General features: G+C 53.4%; 1 protein-coding gene across 3 annotated transcripts in view; it reads right to left on the bottom strand.

Moving 5' to 3' along the window:
- SLC4A3 (solute carrier family 4 member 3) overlaps positions 1–18039 on the bottom strand; it is a 34822-nt gene extending 16783 nt beyond the window's left edge. The window contains exons 1-6 of one of the 3 annotated variants that reach the window (XM_040604497.1): positions 17995–18039; positions 12417–12557; positions 11041–11197; positions 7213–7535; positions 6614–6756; positions 5828–6039 (exon numbers count right to left, since the gene is read on the bottom strand). In XM_040604497.1, coding sequence (XP_040460431.1) covers positions 5828–6039; positions 6614–6756; positions 7213–7535; positions 11041–11197; positions 12417–12470 — 889 coding nt within the window. In that variant the 5' untranslated portion in view covers positions 12471–12557; positions 17995–18039. Of the gene's footprint in view, positions 1–4672; positions 5738–5827; positions 6040–6613; positions 6757–7212; positions 7536–11040; positions 11198–12416; positions 12558–17811; positions 17901–17994 lie in introns of those variants that run through there. The other 2 variants (XM_040604496.1, XM_040604498.1) reach the window with 2 other exon arrangements.
- Positions 18040–18064: the final 25 nt, after the last annotated feature.

Below are 18064 nucleotides of genomic sequence, written 5' to 3'. Positions count from 1 at the left end.
TCGTCCAGACCTTTGAAGATCCTTCCTGCCCCATCTGCCTACTTTCAGCTCTTCCAGATGACTGCAAGCTAATTCCTTCAAGAACAAGGCTTCCCACCGGGCTGTGCATACACTGGAGCATCACTGCAAAAGCTTTTATTCATGGTTCCTGAATAAACGGTGCACTGACCCTCCCCATAATCCCTCAACAAAAAGCAACCTGAAGCCTCGGCTGCACAGCTCTGTGCCCAGACAGCACAGACAGGCACCTGGCTGGAGCTCATTTCTCCCACTGGAGGAAGGCCTGGTGCTCAGCAAGCATAAAGGGCAGTGAAGGGGAAGGATATTTAGCTGCTGGTCTGGGAAACACATGGAAATATCAGTGACTGTTTATTTAATTGTGTGATGAGACTGTAGGATAACAGCGCAGACCAGGGCTGGCACGGAGGCTGGGCAGTTAACTCCAGCTATGGCTGTTTCTAGATGATCCGCAGTGCTGCTGTAATGCCTCTGAAAGGGCTGCATTACAGAGTTCAGTTGGCTGAAGCAAAACCTCCTGAAGCCTCCAAAGAAGCGGCTGAGGCTGCATTAACAACCCACCACCAAGCTACCAGTGCTGTTGGCAAGCCAGTGCCCACCAAAACCTGGCCACAACTGTGCCAGCCCCTTTTGCAATGCCAGAGAAACAGCACCTGGGAAACAGTCTGCCACGGAGAGCAGTTTCCTTGGACACTACCCAGAGACAGCAAGTGTATCTTCCTCAGCACAGACAGCCCATGGGGATGGGGAAAGCCTCAGAGCCTGGCTCCAGGATAGGCAGACTCGCCCAAGTAGACCACAGAGTCAGGGGTTTTGCTTAGCTTCGGTCTATCGAGGCTTACTGGTCCTGCTTGTAAGGCAAAGCCAAGGTCTTCTCCCTAGGGGAACAAGGGCAGCTCTCCACCAGCTGGGATGAATGTTCAGTCACCACGTACCTTTCTGCACTTAGCTTCAAGACCTGCAGCTCTCAGGCCATGAGAGGTAGCAAAAAGCACTGGGTTTGAAGGCCAAGTGGTTGCTTTGATGTTGCAGGAAAACATCCGTGCATCTCTGGCATGGAAAGGCACATCCAGCAAGGCATACCATGGCCTTGCTTCTTGGAAATCTGGGTCACTAAATTAAATATAAAATGAATCGATACTGAGCTTCAGGGCATACTCCCCCATTGGCTGCCCTGCTGATGCACATCCTGCTGACAGCTGGACTCCTCCCTGCTCCACTTACTGCATCACAGCCTCGATGGGGACCAATAACTGCCCACCGCTACAAACATTTCTGGGAGCCAGGCACGTGTCGGGCTTCCTTGGGCTTTTGCATGGATTTCTCAGTTCCTGCATGCAGGGCTGCCACTTCATCATACTTGGTATGCGTTCATGCATAAAACGAACAGTCCACCAGGCAGACGATCTTGGTATCTGGCACTTTGCTCCAATCCCAGCACCTTTGCTCTCTTTCATGCACTCTGGGACTCATTCTCACCATGTCCCTGGAAGACCAGGACCAGAGGACACTGCCCATCAAGACCGAGCGCTCACCCAGAGCATGGCAAGCCTGCCCCATGGCGATGACAACCTGCTACACAGTGCTCTTCAGCAACAGCCCTAGAAAGCACACCCAGGCATTCAGTCTCAGGCACCAAATGGCTGGAGGACAGATAAAATGAAAGGAGCCAAGTTTCCTTCCAGCATCTCCAGTGACTCCCACACTTGCTGATAGGGAAAGGAGCCCGAGTGCTGCAGGCTCAGAGCAAGCTGGTGAAAGCACACCTCCAGAGCCCTACAGAAGACTACGGAGCAATCCACTTTGCTGCTCTCCCTTGGCAGAGCTTGTGGCCACTGAGATGCCTGCTGGGGGAGACAAGTCAGAAGCAGAGTGGACATGTGGGCTTAATTTAGGAAGAGGCCACTGGCTTTGGGAGTCCCATGCAGACCCCAGCTGAGGTCCTCCAGGCTGCTCTACAGAGAACCCTTCTGTCAGATTGGTGCTTTCCACAAATGAAAGTCAAGCTCAAGTGAGCACCTAAGTCTGGGGTCCTTACTCAGGACGGGATCTTGGACTGAGACCAAAGGGTGATGTGCCCAGGGCACAGCTCTGCCCTTCTTGCTTGAAGCCAAACTCTCCAGGGTGAGATTAAATAGCTGAGGACAGCTCTTGCTGTACCTCCTCTCCAGTGCTCCCCAGGAGCAGAGCACAAGACAGTGACAGCATCTGAGGACAGAGAGTGACTCCTATCGTAGCTCCACTACAACAAACCAGTACGGCACTCTCCCATACAGCATCTCCTACAGTCTCCTCCAGAAGACCTTGCCACACTGGCTTCCACTGTCAGATTTCTTGGGATGACCAAATCCCTTTTCCACCAACCTAAACCCGAAGATGACAAATATGACTTTACAATGGTTAAACTCTTCCTCCGACAATGCCTGTGCTAGTCACTTCAACTCAGCAGGTGACTGCCTTCAATTCCTGTGTTAGCTCCTGCTTCCCTCTTTTAATTAGTCCCTATCCACAAGCAGGAAGCCCAGAAAGAAGCACCAAGAGTATTTGTATCGGTACCAGACAGCAACCTGCTAGCATCATAGGGATGGGTGCGCACCTCCCATGTACCCCAATGATTAAGTTAGAGCAAGAAAAAAGAGATTGAAAACCCATCTCTTAGAATGTTTAAAATTAGACTAAGCAAAATGCTAATCAACATACAGTAAGTCACAACCATATGCTGGCTTCTGGAAAAAGCTACTGCCCTGTGCTGTGCAGAGTCCAAGTCTCCCCTGGCTGATGCTGAGTCCAATGTGATAGGGAGAGCTGGACCCCAGCTCATCCCTGCTGCTGTCCTGCACTACCCACTCTTCCAAACACTAAAAGGAATGCAAGGAGACCAGCTCAGGTCCAGCAAGGACTCTACTCTGCACAAAAGCTATTAAATTCCTCCTGGATTTGAGCTGGTCCTGGAAGAGGTACCCCATGGAGTAAATAGCTGGGCAAGTGGCACTGGCTGGACGTGAGCTGGCTGTGCACAGAACTGACTCTGGTGTCTCAGCCATCTCTGCCTCCACTATCTCTCTCTGTGGGATTAACCCACAGCATGGATTCATTGTGCAAAAACAATTAAGAGTTGACTGTACAGCACATCCTATTTCAAGCACCTGCGGCATTAGCTGTAGCCATCAATGAACGCGTTAACTGCTAGCAAGTCAAATTTTCCCACTACGTAAGTGATGCGCATCACACCTTGCAGAAGTGATCTGCACCTTCTCCCTTCCCATGAATAGCCATCCTTTCCTGTGTGAACCTGGGTCAATTTCTCACACTTTTAATGTACAGTTTGCTCAGCTCAGGACAGCTGACGGAGCCAGTCTGCTCCAGGGTTCTATTTTGAACTTTGCTGCTATTATATTGTCTATCAATTTACAGTTAACAAGTAGCAGACCCAGCCAGAAGCAAATCTCCACTCGCTGGTCCCTGCAGAGGTACACAGACACATTTCTTACCCAAAGGCTTGTAAAGATGGGATGGGCCAGCTGGGAAAGAGAACATGATGCTGGGATGGGGAGGCAGGGGAAGTAGTGTTTTGCCTGAGATCACACAGAGACAGAGAGGCTATGGCAGAGTCAGAAGCTGAACCGAGGCATCCCAAATCCCTGTTGCAAGCACTCTGCCTCCCCGCTCCTGAGTGTTAAACTGGTAAATGGGCTAGTTCTGGGGTCATGTCACCCTCTCATGTGCACTCCTAAAATCTCCTGAAAAATTAACACACAATCTGGATGAGGACATTTGGGCAACTGCCACAGAGCTATGGCTATGAACTGTCACTCCCAAGCGACACACAAAGCCACCTTTTCATTATGAGTTACCACCATCTGCCGAGGAAGGACCGCCTGCACAAGGTGGGAGCAAGCCTCCGGTTTCTGCACAGTCCCCGGGACAGCTCAGACATCCAGCTCTCTGCACAGGATGCACGGGTATGGAAACAGATGCAGAGAACAGAAAGACGTTCTTTGCTCTCGGGATTCCTATTCTCTCCTTCCCTGCTTTTCCCGCTCTCTCTTCCTTTCTCTTTTCCCCCTTCCAGACACCCCAGACAGCCTACCACTAGGTAGTTTCACAGCCACACTCAAGCCTGCAGGCACAGAGATTAGTTATTTTTTCCTCTAGGCATTAGGCTACGGTGCAGAGCTGAGAACCTGATACCCACCTCCGCTGTCAGATCCACAGCTCAGCTTGAATTCCAGCAGAGCAGCAGCACACTGTCACCTTGTGCCACAGATGGAAGGGGAAATGGCTCTGTCCTTATATACACCTCAAAGGAGCTGCTTTTTCCCTGACCACAGCACGGGCCACATCCTGATAAGCACAAACAGCAAGATGCAGCTGCCTCTGAAGCTGCTCAAGCGAGACACACACAGGGAAGCACCTCAGCTCTATGACACAGATCTGTACAAAGACCTCAGACAGACACACAAGACAGCAGGCAGCTCCGCCGGTGCCCCCAGGCACACAGTGGGGCAGACCAGCAGACCGTACTGCCTCTAAACCAGGAAACCAACCTGACACGGAGAGGGTGCAGACAGCAAACACAGGGTGGGGGATACGCACTTTAGCTGAGGGCTCTGAACTACAGCTTCAACCGTGAGGTGACTGCTCCAGTACTTACTGGTGGGCTCCCCGCCTGGGTAGCCAAGATGGTTTCTGATGGCTTCCCATAAATCATAGTCTTCAAAATTGAAGGCAAATTCATCGAAGTCTTCATAGCCGAGCGAGTTGCGAATATGGGTGCTTATCGCTACCTCCGGGCTGCTGCCCCCTTCTGATTCCTTCGCTGCCTCCTCTCTGTCTTGAAGGGTTGTCATTTTGTCCTTGTGAAGGTCAGGGGTCAGGCACCATGAGCCACTTGCCTTCAGAGGAGGGGCTGGGGTAGCCAGATCGATGTGTGGAAAGAAAGCTACCCCCCAGCAGGGGCTTCACCGCAGCCCCGGGGCCAACCTCTGTGCCTCGCTCCCCTCTTCGAAGGGCACGAAGGTGCCAGCTGCAGCAGCCCCAGGGGATGGCTGAGGCCCCAAGAAAGCTGACTCCACCCAAGGATGCTTCTGTGGGGGACTGCCCCCCCCAGCTCCTCAGGAGCAGGGTCCTCGCTCTGCTGCGGGGTCTCGTGCCAGATGCCCAGGGGCACAGCGCCTGTGGCTCGGGGACAGCCAGGCTGTGTGTGCAGCACCGCTTCTCTCCCTCGCTCCCCTCTGGTGTCTCCCTCCCTCTCCAGCCTGCAGAGCAACCTATTGAATTCTCCATGTCCTCTGGCCCGGAGCGTGCATTTCCATGACGTCTCTTCTGTCTGCCCTCACGCCGCGCACAGGGGCAGTCCCCCTCCGAGGCACTCCGGAGAGGGCAGCTGCCTCTCCGCCAGGAGACCAGAGGAGAGGGGAGGCTCCTCGCCTCAGGTTTTCTGCGATGCCAGAGCTGGCGTGTCGCACAGAGGGCTGATTGCTGGGAAAGTGTGTCAGGAGAAGAGAGAGCTGGGTCTCAGGGACACAGGGAGCCCTAAACTGGAAGGGCAGTGGGATGGGTGGAGAAGCAAGCATCCATGGGGTGGGTGTGAGTAGAGGTGCTGGAAACGTGGGGATTGCTGCTGCAAACGTTGCAAAGCTGACAGAGGAGCCAGGGCTGGAAAGGCAGAGGCTGGGGGACAGGGGGATGAGGACCAAGTCCTGCAGCAGGCTGAGGACCACGCCTGGAGCTGCTAGGGAAGGGGGCAAAGCAGGGAAAAGCAAGGGACACATGCACTAGTAACACAGGTAGTAATGCAAAGCCTCACTTTTCATGCCGTCCAAGTCAGCAGATGCCAGCATCTGGGCTTCAGCCTCGTCCGTGGGGACACGCTGGTACGCTGCGCTCTCCAGCGTGGTCATGCTGCCAATGCACATCCTCTCCTTCAAGTCATAGGTAACCCGTTGTCCACTTGCCACCTGGCCCCAGGGCTTGCGCTTCTCCCATCCACGAGACAGACGTTCTCGAGGCCCAGGGAGGCTGTAGGAACGAAAGAGTCTGATAGTAGCAAACAGGGTTAATGAGGACGGGCAATGGCCCCTTGTGCTGAGGTCCCTCAGCCCAGCCCTGGCCAAGAAGTCTGTGAAAAGGAGCGCAGCCAGGAGCCACCTATCACAAAACCTAAATGCTGCCCCTTCTGCTCCTCCTCTCTCCCAGAGAGGTTCAGCTTGTGGTCAGTGCTGGGGACCCACCTCTGAGTCAATGGCCTCACGGTCCCCTGACTTGGCCGACCCTCCTGGGGCTTCTCAGCCTGCAGGTCAGCAGGACAGCGCAAGTTAGCTGGGACGAAGGGTGCTTCAGCTGTGCAGCCCAGTGTCCCCAAACCTGCATTCTGGGGATCCCACGGACCCAAGGAAGTCACAGGAGTCCCAGGGAGTGACTGTCCCACCAGAGAGCAGTCATGCCACTCACATGCTCCCCCTCCGGACCCCATGTCCCCTCTGGCTCAGCAGGCAAGTTCAGGCTGGGCACAGCTGCTACCCCTGGGCACAGGATCTGTGGCAGCAACCTCAAGCCAGGGAGAGCCGCGGGCAGCTTGGCACTGATCGCCTACCTGCGGGGAGAGGCAGGGCCCTTGTCCTGCAGCAGGTCGGCAAAGCGTGGCACAGAGGACAGGATGCCACACTCCTCCTCCACATGGAACTGCGCGGGGGCCAGAGCGCTGCTGGACTCCTCCTCATCACTGCCGATGGTGAACTGCAGAGACGACAGTCCTGACAGCAGGAGCCAGGGCAGGCAGCCTTCACCCGTCCCTGGTGTGCAGATCCTCCCCATATCCCCACCTCCTAGAACGGACCACGCTGACTTCCCCCACGTGCCCCATACCCTGGGACTGGCCACATTGAGTCTCCCATAAGGCTAAGAACAGACATACTGACCTTCCCCCGTGGGCCTTACACACCCAAAATAGTCATGCACACGCTCCCCAGCTACCACCCTAAGCAATGGCTTATCTATCGCTGTCCTCCAGTGCCCATCTCTGTTAGGCGGGGACAAAACCACTCTTTCCACAATACTGCACAGCTACAACCTCTTCCCCTTGAGCAGCACACTCCCTTGACAATGCACCCTGGCACCCTCCCAGCATCAACTCTCCTTCCACCTCCCCCCCAGCCTCTAAGCCCCATCCAGGTAAGGATGCCCTAGCCTTGCCTTCGGTTTGCTTGGGGGCTCCAGCTTAGGGGACGTGTCCTTCCCACGAGCTTCACCCTCAGACTCTGCAGAGATCTCTTTCTCCTGAGCCTCCTCTGTCTCAGATTCTTCTTCTTCTTCCTCTTCTTCCTCCTCTTCTCCCCCCTCCTCGTCCTCCTCCTGGATGGTGGGGGTGACTTCTGAGGGGGGTACCGAGGTTTTCTTCTTTTTCCTCCTCCTTTTTTTCCTCCTGCTGGCACGGGGGGGCCTCTTTTGGAACTTGAGGGCAGAAGGGAGGTGAGTGGAAAGGGGATGATGGATGTGGTGCGAGGTTTGGCGGTGGACTGAGAGAGAAAAAGAGAGTCAGGGGCAGGAAGAGGCTGGGAGGAACCTGCCAGGCGCCCCTCCAGGAAACAGCATGGTCTGGAGATCAAGGGCCAGGAAGGGCAAGGAGAGCCACCAGCCCGCAGGGACATAGCAAAGCTCTTTCACTGATGCAGCAGGCTATGTCCAGCCTGGGGTGGCTGGGAAGGCAGCCCTCCCATCCCAGTGCAGCTCCACTGCCCTGGGGAAGGCAGGACTCCTCTCCCAGTGTTGCTGAAAGCCACTCACATGGCTACACAGAGCTGCAGTGACCTGCCAGAGGCACTGTCCCATTCCTAAACATGGGGAAACATTTCTTGCATTTTTAAACAAGCATGATTTGGGCCCTTTACAAACATTCTAGGGACATGGCTTAGTGGCTAAGGACATGGCTTAGTGATGGACTTAGCATTAGGTTTATGGTTGGACTCAATGATCTTAAAGGTTTTTTCCAACCTGAATGATTCTACAATTTCCTTCCTGCACAGTGGTCTTTGAGTTAAACAGATGCACCTTATTTATCCCCCAGGCTTTGACAGAAAGTCCCTCCTGCATACCCAGGAACCACAGACGGAGTCTTTTAGTGCAGTTGCAGCCTAAGTCCACGCCCCAGGTACTGCGAGGGCTTGTGTCTACCAGCCTCTGAAATGCAGGTTCAATTAGGAGGCTGTCTTTTAAAAACCAGGGTAAAAAACAGGGCAGAAGGACTTTTCTTTAAACCAATCTACAAAGAAAAACTCACACAGGCTTGACCTGGGTGTCGTGGGAATTACAGAGTGAGAAGAAATTAATGGCATTTCTGAGCCTTCACTCAAAAACAACGATAATGTACCAGGCAGGGAACAGGCTAAGTTCAGCATCTCCCTGTGAGAGAGAGGAAAGCCACTTCTGCCAGGTCTGCCTGCAGGCACAAAGCCTCCCACAGACAGTTTGCAGGGCACATAGACCCAGGGGCTGCACCCAGAGTCAGGGGGGCAGCAGCCACCTCGCAAGGCAGCATTGCTCCGCAGTTCTTCCTGAGGAATTGTTTCCAGCCTGTTTTGATTTGGTTCCTTCCCAGCTTTCCTGTGACATGGCAGCAAAATCTGTTTATAGTGAAAACTACCTTCAAAGGGCATTTTCAATGGAAGCTGTAACCTTCTCCCTGGGAGAGCCAGGCAGGTTCATTGTTCTGCTGTCATGTTTCCTTTCCTTTGGTTTCTCAAGTCTTTTCTCCCTTGTTTCCCCCCTTGGGAACAGCAGAGATATTTCACACACCTCCCTGGTTCAGCAGGAGAGGCTTGTGGCAAGATTAGAGGAGACTGGAAATGGTTAGACATCTGCTAATTGGAAAGTTTGGGCTCTTTACAAACCCCTTTTCCTCCAAAGTGTTGCCTTCTTTGACTTAACTAGATGTACCATACTTCACTTGCAGGTTTTGGCAGAAAGACCCTCCTATCCCACTGCTGCACTCCTGTAGCACTGCTCTGCATGCCATGGATAGGTCCGGCATGAATTTCTAATGTAAGAAGAAGCAAGGAAGGCCTCAACCGTAGACATTGCTCCTTCTACAGCACAAAGCTACTGATGAGGACGCAGTCTGTTTCCCTTCTGGCTTGTTCATATCGGGCCAAAACAGAAACATCTACATTTTGGACCAGAAGGAAACCGAAGCCTTGGGCTGCAGGGAAGGGCAATGGTGGTAAATGGCTGATCTGGCAGAGAAGAGGGGAGCACCAGTCTTCACCCCTGCACTCGACTCTCCTTATGTCAGCTGATCACATCTCCACAGAGGTGGCCTGGACATGGGAAAAACACACCTCTCCCAAACAAAGAAGGCTTCATGCCTCCCTCTTCTTCCTCCCTGCCCTCCTCCTTCCCTGCTCCCTTCCTTGCACTGCCTGCCTGTATGGAAAGTTATTGCCAAACATGTTTGATTACACTTCTCTGTGAACTTGATACAAGAGATATGAGAAAGTAATTTGGATAGGGAGCCCAGAAGGAAGAGCCTACATATTAGGAATTCCTGGGTTTGAATAGGGCAGGAAACATTTCTAAACCCAGAGAGCATTCATCTCCATAGGCTGGTATGTTATCTTTCAGAGTCTAATGACCTAACCAGATCTTCCAGCTTTATGAATACAAACTGCATAAAACTCCTGATAACCAGGGCTGACATAGTCCTAGATAACAGGGATACGTCAGGAGCTCGGAGGAAAACAAGCTTGATTCTGACAAAGAAAGACGGACTCTCCTATTAAGAAGGAAAAAAAAAAAAAAAAAACCCCAAACAGTACAATTATCTAGTTAAATTTTCAAAGAAGCTTCTGCCATGCATGCTCAAGCAGATCATCCGTGTCCTCCAAGCCAACCCACACACCTGTCCACACAGGCAGAGCTTCTAAGCAAGTAAGTCCTATGGGCACGGGACCGGTATTCAACCCACAGCAAAGCTATTAGCACCTTGCAGCCATGTGCGTGAGTGACTGTGTGCTCAGGTGGAAAGTGTTATCTGAATGGAGCCTCTGTAGAGAAATGACACAAGCAGAAAGTAGCAGCTGGGGTGCACTACAGTAATAGACTTTTACCAGCAAACTTTTACAACAGCCATTGGAAATGAGTGGCCAAGCAGAAAACAGCCTGGTGATGTACTTCAACATAATGTTCTTGACGTTGTATCCCATCAAAGCTGAGCTGGAAAATAAGCAGTATCTGATTGTGGAGAGCCATACAGTGGGAACCTCTCACAACCATTGCTACTTGTCTGCCACACAAGCAGGCTGCTGGACGGGGGCCTCTTCTTCCTGCCCTTCACTGCTGTTACGACAAGCCAACACAAGCCACCTACACCAGGCAATAGCCTATGGCCACTCTTGTGGGCACACTCTCATTTTACAGCCAAAGTGAGTTTAGGCAGACTGGTTGCCTTCATCAGGGAAGGGCAGTTCGAGGAATAATTATGCTGCTCAGAGGAGTTCAGGTGAGATAGCTACAGCATTTTTAAATTCACACCCCATTTTTATTTTGCAGTCCTTTCTTTGAGCAGATAAGCCTGATGGTTTCATGGTTGCTATTTAGAAATACACAAGCATGTCTGACTGGAGCCATCTGCTTTCAGATCGGGGAGGACAGCCTGGCTTCTGACCATATTTGGATGTTTCTTTGCAGCCATATGGAAGAAAAATTGGAAATTTCAGTGTGGGGGAAGAGCCTACAGAGGTCCCCGATGCTGGTGAGGAGGTGAGCGAACACCTCGGGCTGAGCTATGCTGCCATGTGGGCAGTAGCTACACCTGCAGGGACAGGGAAAACAGGGAACAGACTGGGAAGAGGCCATGGGCACTAGTACTAAAATGGGTGTACATAGTACTGAACGCTGCAAAGGAAGGAAGTGAGTAGCAGGCTAACACGATCTGCAGGGTCCTGGCACAAAGCTGCAGGGCACGTGGGGCTGAACGAGGATTAGCAAAGAGGGTGGAAGTGGGTACAACAGTTCAAACCTACATACATTCAAAATCTCTCTCACTGTAGCTGCGTCTTTGCTTCTCCAGATTGCTTGATGCTGACTTGCTTATCAGGTCCCCAAATCTCTCGATTGACAAAGTCTTATCCAAGTCCTCATCGTCCTCGGCACCAGGAGAGGCTTTCTCTGCGCGGTCTCTGCCCTGCACAGAAATCAAACACTGCAGACCTCTACAGCCCTCTGGATCCCTCTGCCCTGCAAATGGTGCTGGGCTTGCTGAGGAGCAGCAGGCTCCACACAACAGGGCTGAGGCATAGTTTCTCATTTAGAGGCACAGCTAGCTCTGCTCAAAACCAAGAGCCAGAACAGATCGGCAAGCCTTCCAGCCACGCTCTGCAGAGATACATTAGCAGTCCTCCACACCTCCCTTGAGTGGCAGGTATCAAGGGGCTATGTCAGTGACTGTCCTTCCTACTAGAAGAGATGCATAGCTTTTATTTAGCTGGAATTTCTCTCTCCTCACATCTGACTGTTGCCCTCTGGCCTTCCGTTTGCCCAGTCTGCCACCCCTCCCTTTCTTAGACCTCCTCCATATCTCCCCCTGGGAAACAGCATCCCTGCTCTGGTGAGCCGCACCTGGGTCAGTGACCACCCTGTGCCTTCCCTCCTCCCCTCTGCACTCCTAGGGGCCCCCATTCCCCTAGGCATGCTTTCTTCAGGCTTTTCTGCCCATTTTCCTCTTGTTTCAGGCTATGGGTGCTTTTCTGCCTTTTGCTGGTGGAGACGCTCCAGGAAGACCATTGCCTGTGACCCCTGTCCTTTCTGCCTCCTGAGCAGCTGCAGCTGGTAAAATTTTCCGTCAATATAGCTGAAATGCCAGTGCGGAGCTGCTGTGGACTCCCGTGTTTCCATGGAAACGGGAGAAGGCCCAACTGTGACAAATCTGTCTGTGCTGGGCTGAAAGAGGGAGCAAGGCGGTTTTAGCCGAGTTGTGCCTCTCCTCGCATCCCCCAGCTGTTCCCAGCTGTGCCCCAGGAGCAGCTTGTACCTGTGGGTGAGACTGCTTCTCCTCTCACCTTAGCACCATTGCCCCAAGCCCAGCCTAAACGGGGAGAGTCTAACTGCAAGCTGCCCGGCTCCGCCTGCCCCCTGCCTACCCCATCCAAGGGCACGTGCAGGCACAGGGAGCCCGCAGAGCGACCTCTGGCCTTGCCTGGACCACAGCTTTGCTGTCCGCACAGGGAGGGGACGCAGGCCCGTGGGCAGCCTCGAGGCACCCTTCGTGCAGACCTGTCCCCGGAGAGCAGAGGCTGCGTGTCCGACTGCAGCAGGCTGCCAGGACGCGGAACCCGTACTCAGCCTGGCAGGAGCACAGTCCCCGGGGAAGAGATGGCCCCGCTGCTGCTGGATTCCCACCTCACCTGCTGCAGGCCGATGAAGACATCTCCTACGGGAGGGGACTCTCCAGCTGCCATTTTGGTTCAGGACCTAAGGGCCTGGGCAAAATATCAACCCTTTTCTTTCACCGGCAGGCACCCAGCAAGCCTGGAGAGTGGCATAACCTGTGGAGAGAGGGCAGGACAAGGGAATGTCGTGGGAGACTGCTGGCCACTGCTCTCAACCCCCCTGGCTCCTAACCCAGAGAGGCCACCTCACCGGCCCCCTCAGGGAACCTCCCCGGCATCACCGGGACAGACCTGTCCCCTGGAGCACTGCAGCAAGGGGGCAGAAATGGCCCAGCCCGTGCTGCTTCGTGCACCGCTCCAGCAGCTCAAGGGCAGGTGGGACCCTGCCCTCCCTCAGCCTGCTGGCATGGAGGGTGCAGGGGCCAACCCAGGCAGCAGCTACGCGTAGCTCCCGCACGGGCTCTGCGGGAGAAGAAAAGGCTTCCTGCTCGGCCACCTCCCCGCCAGCACATCTGTGTAAAGCTGGGGGGTGACAGACCACCGGGGAAGGATAAAGTTGGAGAGATCGGGTGCTGGGAGAGCATACCAGGAGTGGGCAGTAGAGTGGTCCTGTGCCACCTAGCTTTAACTGAGCCCAAGATCCCAAAAGGGCCAGAAGGAACCTCAGAGGCATCTGCGCAGGCCAGAGAGACGGCACAAGGACAAACAGTTCACCACTCAAACACCAAACACCGCATGTTACAGGGGAAGAGGCCAACCTTCAGGCTGCAGATCCGTGTCCTGTCTGCAGCGGCGCGGCTGAGGGACACCGGAGACCATGTAGACAATATGACTACAGCAGCCCGAGGGAATGCTCTGCCCAATATGCAGCTGCACGTGAGGAAGGCAATGAGGTGCCATGGTTGACAGGGAGTGGCATGGAGACTAACACAGAAACAGCTGCAGTCATATCATCTACAGCAACAGTACAGGCTGAGTTCAGTGGGGGCTGCACCCCAGTAAAAATTGGAGATGGCACAGAGACTGGCACTGGGAAGATACTGACCTCCAAAACCTCATCTGAACTCGTATAGAGAAGGAAAGAAGATGTAAGCACATGCACAGTGCTTTGGACACAGGGATAAGCAAAGTGTTCTCATCTCGCAGCACAAGAAAAGGGACATTCGTTAAAACTACAAGGGTAGAATACAAATTAATTCAAAACTGGCAAAAGAATACGTTTTTTTCAGTAATGTCACAAAGGAGGAAAAAATCTGCAAAGTCAGTGGGTAGCTTGGCCATCTCTCTGGGTAACAAGTTGTCATACTTATGACAAAGAAAATTAAGAGAAGTCAAAATCATCTTTCAGAACGAGCTATTCTCCAGGTGTGAAAGGTTTGGAAGAAGTATTATAGGTTATACCCTGGTGATCTGCTGAGGGGTTTCTTACTATCTTATCTGAAGTACCAAGTATGGGCTACTGTTCAAGACAGGCCACTAAAACAAATGGTCTAAAGGTGATACCAGTAAGGCCACTTCATCGTCCCTCCTATCTTTGAAGATCTCAAGAAGGTGCTACTACAGCCTCTGCTTACTCTGCCCACCTGAAGAGCTCATTCAAACTGAAAAATTAGCTTACTCAAACCAAAAATCCCAGGGCTATCTGTATGGCAAGTTTCTGAGGAGCTAATCCGACCACCGATGAAGGATGCTTCCCTGGTCCACCCTCCTAATTATCAGGAACAAGGCAAACTTATTGGAAGAAACCCCTCAAAAACACATTGGACTCTTCAGTAATTTAATCCCTTGATGAGGCCTGAACAGCTCAAGAGAAATACACTGCCAAGACAGACATCTAAAAAGCAAACGCAGAGTCCAGGCCATAACAAACACGACAGAAAATAATGAAAATCCCCAATCTACTCTGTAGATCTTAAACTGTAATCTTCAACTTTACACCCTGTTTTCCAAGAAAAAGAGAGCAAAAGGGTTCAGAGGAGAAAGCAGAAAAAAGGAGAAAGGTCTGGAAATCATCTGTAAACAAAGAGTAAGCTGCTTTTTAGTAGGAGACATGATAGAGAAAAGGGTAATACATGGCTTTGGCTTTTATTTCTTTTCACATTTAACTCAAGAACAGGGTATCATTCCATGAAAGGAAACAGCAGCACATTTGAAACTGAAGGCAGGGAACGCTTTATTCCAGCAGGAAGAGCTGGTGGGGAACCGGGCTCTGCAGTCCTGCAGGGCCACGGCATCACAACTGTTAAAGAAAGGATCAGATATTTGTAAAGAGCATAACATCCACAGCTACAGACTGCCTGCAAAAACGTGTTGCAAGCACTGCTACTTCAGGGAATAAAATGACAACAGGGCTTTGGACAGCAGCTCCTGTAGTGGCAGAATCCCTAAAAACTAGCAAAACAGTAAAGGTAATTTAACAAAAAAAAAAAAAATGCTAATGCTCAGCTCCACCTCTGTGCAGCTATTGTGCTTTGTGGGGCCTCCAAAGGAAAGTGCAAACTATAAGCAACGTTGTGAAACAAAGTGCTTTGTTTCAGGTCAAGCTCACGTTTATCTGGAGCTAGGCAGAGGCTCACAGGGGCATTTGTTGTGCTCAGGCTGGAGGAAGCCTACGGCTGGGACAACTGCTGGATGCAACAAACCCTGCTGGCTCCAGCTTTGCAAGATGTTACACTGAGTTTAGAACTACAGCCTGACTGCATAAACGCAGTTCAAAGGGAGGGAAAATCCAGCACTTAGTCTTTTTTTACCCACCGAAGCAGTGTCTTCTGAATTATGCTGAAATTACATTACTGTAACGATGATGCTGAACAGCTAAAAGCACGACAGTTGCACTAGCAGTAAAGTAAAACAGCCCTTGGGACATGCTTTGAAATTTCAGAGGGACTGTAAGATGCCCATGGAGTTGCCATCAATCCCCTACTCGTCACCCAGTGAAAGCGGGATGCAATGCATGGGCACTACGAGCCAGCGGGCCTTAGGGGCAGGGCTGCCAGAGGGGTCTGCCGCTTTGGGGCCAAGGGCCGAGGACAGGAGGCATGCTCCCCGACCTTAGCCCTCCCAGCTTTCCTGCCTTCTCGAGAAGGGGGAGCCCATGGCCTGGGATCACTGGTGCTCCCTTTCTGTGCGTTAATTGATGGCTGGCCACTAGAGGACACTTGCCCCTCACCCTGTGCAAGCGCTGGGAGAAAGGCTGGATGGACACCTACTTGGATCTGGCCTGGCTTTTCTATTACCCACAACAGACGGTGTTCAGAGCAGAGCAACAAAAAATTGCCAGTAGGCCAGAGGGATTGATTTGTAAGGAAAGGTTAGGAGCTAAATTGGTCTAGCGCAATATGGGATGACTAAGATGGGGAGGGAACAAGCCAGCAGTCTGGAAAGATCTCAAGGGTGTAAAACATGACAAAAGATTTTTTTTTCAGGTGGCCCTGCACAAAGAGACTTACAAATGGTTAAAATTTAAAAGAGAAACTTAAAATTAATATCAGGGAGAATTCTGCTAATGAGCATCATGCCGAAGCACCCAGTCTGCTGGCATCACTGCCTGGGCTGCCATAAGAACGCAAGACAAAAGGGGAAAGAAAAAAAAAAACAGTAAAGAAAACTGAATGAATGATACCTTCATCCTACTGTATCTCTTGGTTGTTGGGAGTACGTGATTCAGCATTCCCACTAGAAGTAATTTTCAGTAATAGAAGCATCATGCCAGCAGGCCAGATTTGAAGGGAGGCCAGAAGAATCCACAGCCTGCCGACCTGTGCGCATTCACACCTCCCTGCTCTCTCCACAAGCGCATCAGGAAACAGAACTGGCTCACCGAAACCACTGCACCTCGGACTGACCACCCAGGCTAAATGCATGCTGAAGGAAAGTGAGCAGGCATGCCCCTGCAATGCTGGCAGATATGGTATGGCATCTCCCACATGTTGCTAACAGGGACTCCAGTGGGGCTTCTCCTGAGCCCCAAAGGCTGCTTCACAGTGTCAGTGCAGAAGCTTTCCTGTTTTGCTGAGAAAAACACATCTGGCATATCTTTGAGGGGCAGAGGTGAGCAGTCACACTGCCCCTCTGCAATAAAGATGAGCCGGGAGGGCTAGCACAGGCTGCCCCAGCTCCGTGGGCAAGGGGCTGCACCAAGACAGCCATCAGCCTCGGCATCCACCTCCTCAGCTCTTCCCTAATCCCCTGGCCATCGGGCTGGGAATAATTTAGCCGTGGAGTGTCTAGACAAGGAAAGGATGTTAAGATAGGGATAAAGCCACAGGGGCAAAGCTGGTTTGGGGACAGAAGAAAAGAAGAGACTCTGACTGATAAGACACAGATGGAAAGAGCTCAAAGAGGAGGAGGATTAGAGGCCTGGGAAGATATACTGATGAGCCTGTCCACAGAGAAAAGGAGCAGGAGGGGTGCTGCTGCATACACCAAAGCATTCAGATGCTGCTGTGACAGTCACAGCCTCAAAGCCGAATGAAACAGGAGTGGGCCCTGCAGCCCCTGCTTCTCCTCTGCCACGGCACAGGAACAGACACACACACCAGAACGAAAAGGCAACACGTAGCACATTAAACACACAAAGTTTTCAGGCACAAAGGGTTTAACCTGTGGATCTCTCTGCCACACGGCTACGCCGAAACTAAATACTGCAGAAGTATTTTACAAGGCTCAAATATTTAAATGAATCCTACACCCTGAACTAGCCTGGATAAACCACCACAGCCATTCACTTCCGAAGCACCTGCTCCGCTCCCTGACGCTCCCTTCGCAGGGATCCCGGGCAGGATGGATCTCACACGGCCAACAGACACGTAGACAAACACACGGGACCAAAACCCACTCCAGAACGAAGTACACCAGCACCAGACAGTGACAAGGAGACACCCCTCCACCGGGCGTGCGTAAGGCTCCGACAGACACACGGAGAGCTGGGGGAGCGAAGGGATGCAGGCAGGCACCGGGGATGAGCTGCACCATGCACCGTGCCGTGCCATGTCATGACGTGCCACCCGTACGGTGCAGTGCGCGGGACCACACCACGCCGTGCAGCATCCAGCACCGGGCACTGCGCCGTGCCCGGGACTGCGCTGCGTGCTGTGCTATGCACCGTGCCCCATGCACCGTGCCCCGTGCCCCGCCATGCAAGCAGCATGCAGCGCCGCGCGCCGTACCGCGCTCGGTGCAGCACCCCGCGCCGCGCACCGTGCAGCGAGCCTCACCGCGCCGTGCAGCACCGGAGCGCCCGGTGCACGCCGCGCCCCGCGCACGGGGCCGGAGGAGGGCGGCCAGCCGGGCTCGGCGGGGCAGCGGCGCCCGCCACGCGTGTCCGCGGGGCCCGCGGGCTGCTGCTGCCGGGACAGCGGCGGGGTAAGCGCCGGGACCCGCCCCCCCTCGGCCCCCGCCCGGCCCGTACCTCGCACCGCCGGAGAAGGAGAGCCGCCCGCCGCCGCGCCGCGCCCCAGCCCCGCCACCGCGCTCCGCCCGACACGTGCCGCGCCGCGCCGGCGGCGGGCGGCGCTGCGGCCCCGGACTCCCGCCGGCCCTGCGCAGGGCGCGGCGCGGGCCCGCTGCCCCGCTCCGTGCCGCCCCCGCTTACCGGAGGGGCTGCGGGGCGGCGGCGCGGGGCGCTCCCCCGGCGGCGCGGGGCGGCGGCAGTGGGGCGGGGG

The sequence above is a fragment of the Falco naumanni genome, chromosome 8 (assembly GCF_017639655.2).
Source record: "Falco naumanni isolate bFalNau1 chromosome 8, bFalNau1.pat, whole genome shotgun sequence".
Classification (NCBI taxonomy): Eukaryota; Metazoa; Chordata; class Aves; order Falconiformes; family Falconidae; genus Falco; species Falco naumanni.
The sequence above is the reverse complement of the archived record's forward strand: the minus strand, read 5'-3'. Positions and strand labels throughout refer to the sequence as shown.